General features: G+C 45.7%; 1 protein-coding gene across 1 annotated transcript in view; it reads right to left on the bottom strand.

The window, feature by feature from the left end:
- The window catches only part of SEL1L3 (SEL1L family member 3), a 116,398-nt gene that overhangs the window by 32,002 nt on the left and 71,802 nt on the right, over positions 1–12,594 (bottom strand). Inside the window, 4 exon segments of the mRNA XM_031664828.1 lie at positions 2,293–2,469; positions 4,280–4,342; positions 8,286–8,426; positions 10,776–10,895. Of these exon segments, the coding sequence (XP_031520688.1) occupies positions 2,293–2,469; positions 4,280–4,342; positions 8,286–8,426; positions 10,776–10,895 (501 nt within the window).

Genomic DNA, 12,594 nt, shown 5'->3' with positions numbered 1-12,594 from the left:
AACACATTCTCAAGGTTTATCGCAGTGTTTCAAAAAGAATAGTCTTCCAATTCTTCCCCTCCTACCCCCACATCTGCTGCTACCACAATCTTGTTCCTCCCAATAAATGCCACTTCCATTCTTCCAGCGCAACAGATGACAAACGCCCTGGAGTCATCCCTGACTCTTCTCCACCTCTCACACCCCACATTCAATCCACCAGCAAATCCGGCTGCCTCAACCTTCCAAATACACGTAGAACCCAATTTCAGCCCCTCCACTGACACCGCCCTGGTCTCGCCCACTGCCCTCTCTCACTTGGATCCAATGCATGAACCCCCTGCTCCTGTCCATGTCTCCAGTAGGCAGGATCTAGGAGGAACTTTTAAAATATAACCCATCATTGCCCCATTGAACACTGCCCAGTGGTTTCCATTTTGCTCAGAGCAGAAACTAAGTCTCACACTGGTCGGCTTCCTCCCTAGCCCTATCTCCCACCCTCTCCGTCTCTTCTGCTTTCCACTCCACTCCTCTGGCCTCCCTGCTGCTCCTCTAGCACACCAAGCCTGCTACCTTCTCGGGGCCTCTGCACTACCTGTTCCTTCCTTCCAGAATGTTCTCCCAGATATCTGTAAGATTCCTTTAGGAGTCTACACAATATCACCTTATGAAAGAGGCCTTCCCTGGTTCCCTGGTTTCCATTATAAAATAGCATTTCCCAATCTCCACCTCCTCATACTACATATATATATAAAAGATATATAAATAACAATTTATATACACATATAAACTATATAAAAATTAAAAATACATTTTTTGTTTGTTTGTTTGTTTTTTGAGATGGAGTCTCGCTCTGTCGCCCAGGCTGGAGTACAGTGGCGCAATCTTGGCTCACTGCAACCTCTGCCTCCAGGGTTCCAGTGATTCTCCTGCCTCAGCCTCTTGAGTGGCTGGGATTACAAGCATACCTGGCTAATTTTTGCATTTTTAGTGATGAGGGTTTGTGTTTTTAGAGACGGAATTTCACCATGTTGGCCAGGCTGGTCTTGAACTCCTGAGCTCAAGTGATCTGCCTGCCTCAGTCTCCCAAAGTGTGATGGGATTACAGGTGTGAACCACTGTTCTCAGCCCTCCTGAACTTGTTTTAGTTCTCTGCGTAGCACTGATCTTCACCTCCCCTCCTATTATATAGTTATTTGTTTATTTTCTTTTCCATTTGGTGGAATGAAACTTCATAAGAGCAGGGACTGATTTGCCTGCTACTATGTCCTCGGTGTTCAGAAGGGTGCCTGGCACTGGGTAGGTGTTCACCACATTTTGTTAAAAGCTCAGGGCCGGGCACAGTGGCTCATGCCTGTAATCCCAGCACTTTGGGTGGCCGAGGTGGGCAGATCACTTGAGGCCAGAAGTTCAAGACCAGCAAACCTCATCTCTACTAAAAATACAAAAATTAACTAGGCATGGTGGTGCATGCCTGTAATCCCAGCTACTCCGGAGGTTGAGGCATGAGAATCGTTTGAACCCAGAAGGTGGAGGCTGTAGTGAGCTGAGATTGTGCCACTGCACTCTAGCTTGGGTGATAGAGCGAGACTCCGTCTCAGAAAAAAAAAAATAATAATAATAATGTAGCTTAGGTTATGATTACCAACATCAACATTATTATTAATAGAGTGGACTTCCACTGTGCACTAGGGCCAGGTCTTCATACCACGAAGTGTGTGACCCTATGTTACTTAATTTCGCAGAACCTCAGTCACTTATCTGAAAAATGGACATAACCAGAGTATTAAGAGCTATTTCAGAGGAGAATTAGGATTACGTAAGAGAGCACATGGTACGGTGTTTTGCATGGTGCTTGGCACAGAGGAAATGCTTAATCAACACTTAAGATTGCCACTGTATTTTCATTATTATTAAAACTGGTTTCACACCAGGCAGTCATATCTGGACCTAGCTCTCCTTGCTTCTAGCAAGATCAGTCTCTGCTCCATCTCATGCTATTCCTGTCCTGTGTCATCTCCCACTCCTCCCTCTAGCTCAAGACCCCCTCCTCCATGAAGCCTTCCTGGCTGCTTTGGCCTTCACTGTTTCCCGGCTCCAGAGCTTCGCGTCACACCATTTGCCACACACTTGGCACTTGGCCAGATGCCACCCTTTCCTCTTCACTATCTTGTGTTCCTACGAGACGCCCTGAGCTCCTCGAGGACAGGGACTGTGTCTGGGGTTGTGTCTGGGGCACACAGTGTACCTTCAACAAATGCTTCATGATCAAGGGACCGACCAGTTGCAGAGTGGGCCTCAGGTCTTACTCACTTGATTTCTTCCAGGGACTCCAGGGAAGATGCCATCCAAATGCAGGACTCCAAGATTGTATGATGCATCTGGGTTCCCCATTTCTTCTGCTTTTAACCAGTACTTTGCTGCTTTGGCGTAATTTTTCTTGAATTTGTGGTAATACCATCCCAGGCCATTGACTGCCTGATGCAATCCCTAAATTTTGGAACAATAAAGAAATTAACTTTAGAAAAATGAAATCTAAAGAGCTCTGGAAGCATTGTGGAAGCATTCTGCCTAAGCCTGAACAAAACCTTCCCTTTCTCTTATTTTGGAGCAGATGGCATTAAAGAAAACCTAAGTGCTAGAAAACACAAGCCTGCCTCACAGTCTTCCCAGGTGGGTTTCACCCGACTGCTGCTGGGGTTCTGCCTTCCATCTCTGCAGCAATGTTAGCCCCCAAATCATTGTTCTGCTCCTGTGGGCTCTTATGCAACACGCTTGTCTATAAAAGGCCTCTGATTGCCCTGCTGCATCAACAGTGCCCTTGAAATTCATGAACGCTCAACTGAGGCCTGAAACCTGCCCCGACTGGGATGGTTTCTAGGTGATCCGCCTGCCCATCTGTTGATTCCTCTGCCCTGAACACTAACACGCACTCTGTGGGAAGCAGACGCAACATCCTACTTGCACAGCACAGGTGCTCTGTCTCTGCATGGTACCCCCAGTTCTGACAGGGAATTCAGGGTCTGGGAGGGGCAGAAGCAGAAGGGGACGGCAGTGAAGAATGAGAATCATTTAATACTTTTAAGGCCATGACTATTCCAGATCAATAAAACTGTATTTCCTCATTATTTACCTAAGCTCTGTTAAAATTCATTCAGAATAAAGCACACTAGACATCAATTCGCCACTAGGATGGTACAGAGATGCAAATTTCACACCTTCCAAGAAACCACCTCATGGCCCCATTTTATGGTCCTCTGCAACCAATGACTTCCATGACTACTGTTAAGTTATTTTTCTACTCCTGCCCTAGAGTTTCTGTTGTCAGGAGTGGGGTACATATCAGGGGGTTCCCTCTTCCTGGGTCATGTGTCCTCTTGACAACACATAGATGGAGGAACAATCTTTTAGGTCTCTCATTCCATGCTCCAACGTCCTGCTGTATGCAACTTGGAACTCCTCAGGAGACGAGAATGAAGAAGAAAAATCAGCATGGTCATTTTAGGAGTCTTCATCATGAAGGCAAATATTGGTAGCCTTGGAGGCACATCCAGATGCCAAAAGGGCTATAAGGTGCCTTGTCAAGGTGTAGATTTCTAGTAGTTTCTGCAAATCTATTTATTTGGACATCAGTATGCATGCACATATGAGTGTGCACATGTGACTGTGCATGCATTGGGCATGCGTGTGTGTGTGTGTGTGCATGTGTGTGCATGTATGGGTGGGGGCCCCTCAAAAGCAACACTGTATCCTCCATTCTGTAGAGCTGTATAGAAACTAGCCGACTTGATGATACCACTTAAGTGTAAATAGTGACAAAAGCAAAATAATTCCCAATCCTAGCAATAAACTTAATAAACAGCCCTGTTATCAATGCACAGGAACCAAATGGGAAACGGACACCACAGAGTTAACCTTCAAAGGAGTTAGGCTTCTGGTTTCCTGAATTCAGTGGCATTTATACCCATTCAATTTCCAGGGGTCCTGCTGCTTGTTATGAGGGCAGCTCCTGATTATAATTTTAGCCTTCAAACAAAATCAGCCGAATGCTATTGACTGGAAGGTGAATTCAGCTTTTGAATTTTGCTGCCCCTATTGTGGCAAGTTTCTGTATGTATTGTAACTAAAAAGTGACTAATCACTGCAGTGGGGGTGCCGTGCCTGCGACCAACCGCTCACCACCCCATTTCCACCTTAGGGCTTTGTAGGAAGAGGCTGGCCATTTCCTTTTTTTAGACGTGCGAGAGTGTGTGGGTGTGTGTGGTGGAACTGTTTCCCTTTGATAATATGCATGTGTTACCTTGGAAGCTGCTTTCTTCATCAGCTCTAAGGCAAGCCGTCTGTTCTTTTTTACTCCTTGACCCTAAACATTGATAAACAGTGACGATTACAAAGAAAATAAAACCAGACTGCACACATACAGACACATTAGTGTTGGATATAAAATACTTAAACATAAAACCCTAACTTTCTTCATTTAAACCCAAGCTTAGGGATTTCTATAGGCAGTGCTGTTTCATCATCATCATCATTATTATTTCACTTATATTTGTGGAGCACAGGCAACAAACCTCAACTTTGCAGCTTAGCAGTAATCCCTGTATCAACTGCAACCCTGTCAATCCACAGGTACTGTTGGGGGAAGCTATGAATCAGGTTAAATGGGTTTGGTCATCCTGGATGCTTTCCTCTGGGGACTACCTAATTTGCCAGCCAGATAAAGCACTTTATCTGTGTTGGACAGTCAGGAGTTACCAGGCTGTCGCTTGCAGCCTTCATCAGTGCTGGCTGGGGTCTCTGGGGTGGAACATTGTTGCTTCAGAATCAGCTCAAGAACCAGCTCCACAGAAGACAGAATGCAGCAGAATCGGTTGCCTCAGAGGTAACTAACAGAAACTAACAAGGTTCTTCCAGCAAAATCAAGATGTTCCAGGGGAGGTGGTTTGTCCACAACAGAGAGACACGGGCTTTGGGGTTCTTGTCACAAGAGAGAAACTCTGTGGAACACACTGAGATGTCTGGAGGACCACTGGGGAGATGGTGGGCTCAAGGGTAGAATGGAAAGAGGTCCTTGAGTATCTCTTGGTGTAGATCTGAAAGCAAAGATAGCCAGGCAAGGGGGAGGAGGTGGCTGTAAACCACTGCTGCTTCCAAACTCACTTAGAATTACTGATACCCCCAATCCCCATGTGCTACATGGGGTCCTCCTGGACTCAGACAACAGTTGACAGGATCGCCTGTGATTTGAATATGAGAGGGTTTTGCAACAAACACACCTGCAAACGCTATTTAGACGCTTAGCTCTATAGTAAATGGAAACAGCACTAGTTACCATTCCTGTGTTAATTAACGTTGGCCAAGCACTGTCTAAGCGCTTCATTGACCCCACCTGAGGTGCTGCTATTATATTCTCATCTGAGAAATGTGCCCTTAGTCACACAATGGGAAATGCGGGCAGAATTTGAATCTAGACGGGTGGACTCCAGAATCCAAGCTGGTAACTGCCACTCTCTATTTTCTTCTGCCTATTTCAGTTCATAACCTCCTTGTAGGATCTGGGAACCATGCAGGATATACTCGACTGGCTGTCTTTCAGGACCCCAAATAAAACTGTGAATCCAACTAAAGGTTAAATTACATATGCCAAGTTTCTACTCGACTTTAACTTGCTTATTTAATAAAACCAATGAACTGAAGCAAAGTGGAAGATGAAAATATTTTTCAGAATGGCACCACTGCTTCATTTAATTAGGGAGGAAGAGGAGAGGGAAAAGGACATAGAAGGACACTTGGAGTAACTGGACAGGGAGGAGACGAGCTTTCTGGACTTCTGGAAAAGCATCAGAAAGACCAGAATCACAGAACGTTAGTGCCTGGTTGAAGTATAATAAGTCTATCTTCTCCAACTCTTTTTTGTTTTGAAGAAATAAAACAGGGGCCCAGAGTGGTTGACTTAGCCAAAGCCTCAGAGTTAGAGCTGCAATGACAACGCCCACACTCTAGGACAGGGATGTTTATACTGTACCGGCTATCGAGTCCAAACTGGGATAACTTTTCTTGCACAAAGACGATGTACTCTACACGAATCTGAGTAGTATTGGAAGTTATTAAATGAGAGAAATGGGAAGCCTGGTACATCGTAAGTACTCAGTAACTACCCACTGAGTGAATGGATGGAGGACAGCTGCTGCTGTCAAAGTCAAAGCTTTATCCTCATGTGGATGCGAGATAAGATGGACTCGACTACCTGGAATGAACCACAGCCACCATCTTGGTACCATCTTTGCATACAAGCCCGATGCCCCCACACAGCCAAATGCACTTACTGTTCTTTGCATACGGAAAGCCCATTTTCAGCGTGGGGTTCTTTCACACAGAATACACTTCGGGAGATCTTCTAGCCAGACGTGGAAATCTTCCCTGAGCTGCTAATAAAGGGCTTCCTTCCTCCCACCCAGAGAAAACTTAGCAAGAATGCAGAACCCCACCTCTCTGCAAAAAAGCCTGAAGGTGTGAGAACGCAAACCCAGAGAAGGCATTATGTCACTCCCAGAGTCATTTATCTCTGGATTTGCCTCTCCCTGTAGATTGTGAGATCTTGGTGGGCAGAGATAACGTCTGATTTGTGCCTTTATCTTTGGACTCCACTCTGGTGGACAGGTGCTGCTCCTCTGTGCTTACTGATGTGGTCTTCTGCCTTCCTCTCTGTGTATGAGCTCCCTGAGGTCAGGGACGTGACTCATGCATCCATATGTCCCTCCATGTAGCCCAGAGCCTGGCATTGGGTCAGCCCTGAATGGAATGGTTGCTTATTGAACAAATACATGAATGCATTGACATATGGCTCAGATTCAAAGCATTTCCATGTTGATTTGACAACTGGAAAGAGAAGGTCTGAGACCTCAATTTGGAAAACACAACAACCAATAGGTTTTCAGGCTTTGATAGGGTAGGGGGGGTTAGAAATGTAGCCACAGCCATGGTTGTTAATTTCGGAGTGGCCACAGCTGTGTTCTGGAGATGGGCCTGGCCTTGTTTGAAGATCCTTGCTTTTTGGGGGCAGCTGCTTTCTTTGGGTATGGACATAAGTCTGAGAATTTCCTTACCAAAGCCAAAGCTTTTTACTTTTCTAAGATTGATGAATTGATGTCTCTGTGCTTGGGGAGGATGAACACAGACTGTGAAGCCAGACTTCCTAGATCCCAGTTCCAAGTCAGAAATGTACCAGTTGGGTGACCTTGGGCAAGTTACAAAACCTTTCTGTGCCTTTGTCTCCATATAAATGGAGAGTGATCATAATACACCAAGGTATCAACCTTGTAAGTCAGTTGTAAGGATTTAATGCATTAGTCCGTGCAAAGCAGGTAACAACCACTCAGTCAGTGTGAACTATTACTAATTTTTTTTTTTTTTTTTTTTCTGAGATGGATTCTGGCTCTCTCGCCCAGGCTGGAGTGCAGTGGCAGGATCTTGGCTCAGTGCAACCTCTGCCTCCCAGGTTCAATCAATTTTCCTGCCTCAACCTCCAAAGTTGCTGGGATTACAGGCACAGCCACCACACCTAGCTAATTTTTGTAACTTTAGTAGAGATGGGGTTTCACCATGTTGGCCAGGCTTGTCTTGAACTCCTGACCTCAGGAGATCCACCTGCCTTGGCCTCCCAAAGTGCTGGGATTACACGCGTGAGCCACCACGCCAGGCCATACTATTTTGTATAAAGAACTCGGCATTTTACAGTCCCCAAAGTCCATTGGTCCTATGATCTCATTCAATCTGTGGTCATTGCCACTGTCCCATGAGATGAGGTGACTCCAAGGACATACCTGACGGTTACAGAGGTGGGACTTTAATGCTTGTCTGCTAGGCTTTTCCCACCCCTCTCCTGTTGGCTTAAAACCAAGATCTTTATTTTCATCAGCAGGATTGTTGGGATCCAGCCCAATTACACACTATGTTTAAGCTGTAATTAAAAGAGAACTCTGCCTGGTGGCAAACTTGCAGTGCCTGTGGGGGCTGGCAGCTGAGTGCCAATCGATAAAATACGGGTATCTCCTCCAGACTGCCGCGGTTCTTGCAAAAGCACAGAGAATCCAGGTGCCAAACATAAGACTAATGATTAAAAATGAGAACAGGGAATTGCTTCTGACTCTGCCTTTTTAGCCAACATCCCTTTCCATCAAGAGTGACAGGAGCATATACTAAGTTTCTCCAATTATCGACTCCCTGTTTGCCGGCCCGCCCACAGGAAACTGCTCAGGAGTCTGATAAGAATTGCACAATTTCAGCACAAATTAAGTGATTCTTACCTTGAATAGCACAATGGCATAGTCATAGATTAACGCAGGATCCTCCGTCTCCAGGGCGCCCTTGGCATACCACTCAATTGCTGCTTCGGGATTCTTGGCCACACCTTGCTGCCCCCAGAACAGCATCTGGGCCAATCGTTGCTTAAAGACAATAGCAATTTAGAACAATGACTTTTCCTGTGTAATGCTTAACACAAGACTTTGAAAGGTGGGAGGGCAAACCTATTTTACAATGTTTTCAATTGAGAACCAAGGATTAGCTAGATATACTTTGTCTTCCAACTGGAGGCCAGAGCCATGAACGTGGACTTAGGTAAATACAAGCCCTTAATGCAAGCCAGAAATGAATGGTTCGTGTGTGTCTGCGTGTGTGTGTGTATTTACTGTACCCAGGACCAGAGCTAGCTGGAACTTCGTCAATAATCAAACTCCTCAACTGGCACTCTTTTGGGAGGTATTGCCCTTTCTTTTGGCATGTGATTGGCATGGAGGTCTCTGCACATCTGTATCATTAGGGCATCCTTCTATAGCATTGATCTTTTATCATTTGTCTACATGGCTGGGTCCACCATCAGACTGGAGGCTGGAAGCTCTTGGGAGGGAGGAACCTCAAGATGTTACTTATCTTTGCCCCTGTCCATTAGCCCCTTTACCCAGCAGAGCTCAACAGGTCATAGAAGCTGCTCAACAAAGACTTAGTGAACATAGGAAGGAAGAAGTGCCTATTGTTAAAAAAGTTAATGCAAGCTCTGGCATACCCAGGAAATGGCTCTGGCATAGTCATTCCCAGGCTGGAGTGCAGTGGCAGGATCTTGGCTCAGTGCAACTTCTACCTCCCAGGTTCAAGCAATTTTCCTGCCTCAGCCTCCCGAGTAGCTGGGATTACAGGCACAGCCACCACGCCTGGCTAATTTTTGTATTTTTAGTAGAGACGGGGTTTCTCCATGTTGGCCGGGCTTGTCTTGAACCCCTGACCCCAGGTGATCCACAGCACCTTGGCCCCCCAAAGTGCTGGGATTACAGGTGTGAGCCACCGTGCCAGGCCATACTATTTTGTATACATTCCTGTATTTGTATATCCTTCCTGTACTAGAGAGACTGCAGGCTAGGGACAGATGCCCAGGAACAGGGCCAGAGCCATGTGTGTTAACATTCCAGTCCCACATGGGTCGCTTGTTGTCTTTCCTTCTTTCTGCTTCTCCTCTCATCTCATTCTCTTCCCTTTTCCTCCCCAATACTTATAACTTCCAGCAAAGTATTTCCTGAAATGTGGTGAAGACCCCTATAGAGAGGTGGGAGACCTGTTACAAAAGAGCCTCTTGGGCCAGGTGTGGTGGGCCTTAATTCCTGCACTTTGAGAGGCCTAAGCAGGAGAATTGCTTGAGGCTGGGAGTTCAAGACCAGTCTGGGCAACATAGCAAGATCCCATCTCTACAAAATATTTAAAAATTAGCAAGGCACGGCATGGTGGCACATGCCTATAGTCCAGCTACTCGGGAGGCTGAGGCTAGAGGATCCCTTGAGCCCAGGACTTTGAGGCTGCAGTGAGCTATGATCATGCCACTGCGCTCCAGCCTGCCTAACAGAGTGAGACCCTGACTCTAAAAAAAAAAAAGAGCCCCTGTACTATCTGCTCTGTCAATGCCTGTAACTTCTTTCTTTTTTCTTTCCCTTTCCCATCTCTGGGCTTCAGCCTCCTTAGCAGCCCCAGAAGCTCTTCCCGACGCTGCTGCACTCACAGGGAGCATTAAGCCCAAGTTAAATCCTTCCTGTGGGAAGGAGGCTTCCTCCCAGTGCAATCAGCGTTCAAAGGCTCCCACGAAGGGCTCCTCTTCATAGTGAAATCAAAGCAGGGAAGCAGAGAGGGTGTTTCCCCAGCCGTCTGCCCTTTCTCGTACCTCCTAAAAGTCCATCCAAAGAGAAGAGATGTTCAAGAGACAAGGTTGATCCTTGTGGTCCAACAAGCCATAAATGACTTTCTATTGCTCTTCTAGCTGAGTTCATGGTCTTCTGGACACCTAATTTCCCCTGCACCCCAGGATGCATCGTGTTTTTCTATCTGATGGCATGCTCTCAATGCACACTGCAAGCTCCGCCTCCCGGGTATCTGATGGTAGTCTTTAGGGCTGGTCGTAAATATTGTGGCTTTCCCTCCTTCTGGGTGAGTGGCAGAACTTGAAGTCAAGAGGGGCCACGCGATTTACATTGGCCAATGAAATATCCCACTTCTGGGCAGAAGCGGTTAGCCAGTTGGTAGGGCGCTATGGCCATGGCTTGACTGCAATGGTTTTGGAAATCTCTGTCAGCTTGGGCTCTTAAGGGATTGTGACAACCATGGCCTGCCCCTGACAACCTCTATTGGACATGTAGTGTGAGTGAGAAATAGTGGCATTGTTTTAAGCCACTGAGGTTTGAGATGTTTCATTACCACGGTATAACCCAGTCTGTCATGGCAGATAGAATCTCTAAGACAGTAGCCTGCATTTTTACCTGAGCTGCTGCATTGCCTCTGGTAGCTTCATGCTTCAACCACATAAAGACGTCTCCATCTTCTTTGGTTTGTACCTTGAGTATTTCATCATCTTTTAGTCTAATTGTTTCAACATACGCCTGAGAAGGAAGGAAGGAAGGAAGGAAGGAAGGAAGGAAGGAAGGAAGGAAATATCCAAATGATATAAGCATGCAAAAGACATGACATTATTCTTAAACCAGCAATTGCTTAAGAAAAACTATATGAATAATTGAAATATGAGGTGTGCCTATAATGATATAAGGTCAAATTCTTTTTAAAGGAATGTATCACATCTTTTATATCTAAATGGTTGTTTGTTCCTATCAAAGTATTTGCCTTGTGAAGCCGAAATTATTTCCACATCTACTTCTATTGCTCTGGCTTGTTTGGAAGTCCACTTTGTGCCAATGATTTCAGAGCCAGATTATATACATGCAGCATCAAAAAGGCAAATCAATATTTTCTAAGTATAACCTTATTTTTGATTCTAACATATTGCTATCCTGCATGACTAACCTCTTTTTATTTCACAGGTTCTGCTTCAAATATCTTTTGGCTATTTCCGAAAATTAAATCTACCCTGAAAAGAAGAGGGCATGTTAACTCTGAGGATGCGAGAAAAAATGTGCTAGAGGCTTTAAAGAAGAACCCAAAGGGAAAGTTCACAAAATGTTTAGAATTTGCACACAGCCTCCCAGGTATCTGACTCCTTTGAAGAAGATAAAATTCATTTTGATGTATAAACTTTCACTGTTTATTAAAAATCCAGTCCTGTTGTTCCATGGTCTCTCCTTATACATAATGAAGTCGCTCTAACGGTGCCATGAGCGGATACTAGAGAGGGCTCCCCATGCCCAAAGCATGCCACAGGCAGATGGTGAAAAAATTGGGTCTGCACTAGTTTGGAAAAGAAGCCCCAGAGAAGAAGGAGCCAGTCCTGATTTTCTTTGTTAGTTAATTAAGAAGAGTACTGAGCACTTTGGGAGGCCAAGGCAGGAGGATCAGTTGAGGTCAGGAGTTCAAGACCAGCCCGCCCAATGTGGTGAAACCCTGTCTCTACTAAAAATACAAAATTTAATAGGTGTGGTGATACACACCTCTAATCCCAGCTACTTGAGAGGCTGAGGCACGAGAATCGCTTGAACCCCGGAGGCAGAGTTTGCAGTGAGCCAAGATCACGCCACTGCACTCTAGCCTGGGGGACAGAGCAAGACTCAGTCTCAAAAAAAAAAAAAAAAAAAATGGTACTGAGAGTCAAAAACTCATAAACTCGAGTCTGCAGCCCTGTTCCTCAGAAAGTCTCTCAGCTGCCTCCTCTACTGGCCTCGTGAAGTCAGGAGTCCCTTCCAGGGGGACTTGGGGGCTGAGACTTGGGGATCGTGCTAGGCTCAAAACCCAGCCAGTAGCCATTCCTGCTGGATAGCTAACCTGAGGAGGCCACCAAGTTAACAGTAACACTTAGAATAACGACGGCCACTACCTTTTATTGAAACCAACTATATACTCAGTGTTTAAGACATGTGTTTTTTTTTTTCTTTTTTTCTTCCACTTAATCCTCATAATAAAGCTTCCATCCATCCAGGTATCACTGCCCCCAGTTTACAGGCCAAGAAACAGACTCAGAGGGTGAAACCATGAACTCCAGGTGACACTATAGGTTGGCTTGACTCCAAAGACACAGCTCTCTGGTGCTCCCACAGGATGTCGCCCTCTAGTGAGAAGGCCCTGAAATCCAGTCTGGGCACAGACCACTCTATCTGGTCTATGCTTGGCCAAGCTTATGGCCAGTGTGTATGG

The sequence above is a fragment of the Papio anubis genome, chromosome 3 (assembly GCF_008728515.1).
Source record: "Papio anubis isolate 15944 chromosome 3, Panubis1.0, whole genome shotgun sequence".
NCBI classification, from domain to species: domain Eukaryota; kingdom Metazoa; phylum Chordata; class Mammalia; order Primates; family Cercopithecidae; genus Papio; species Papio anubis.
The sequence above is the reverse complement of the archived record's forward strand: the minus strand, read 5'-3'. Positions and strand labels throughout refer to the sequence as shown.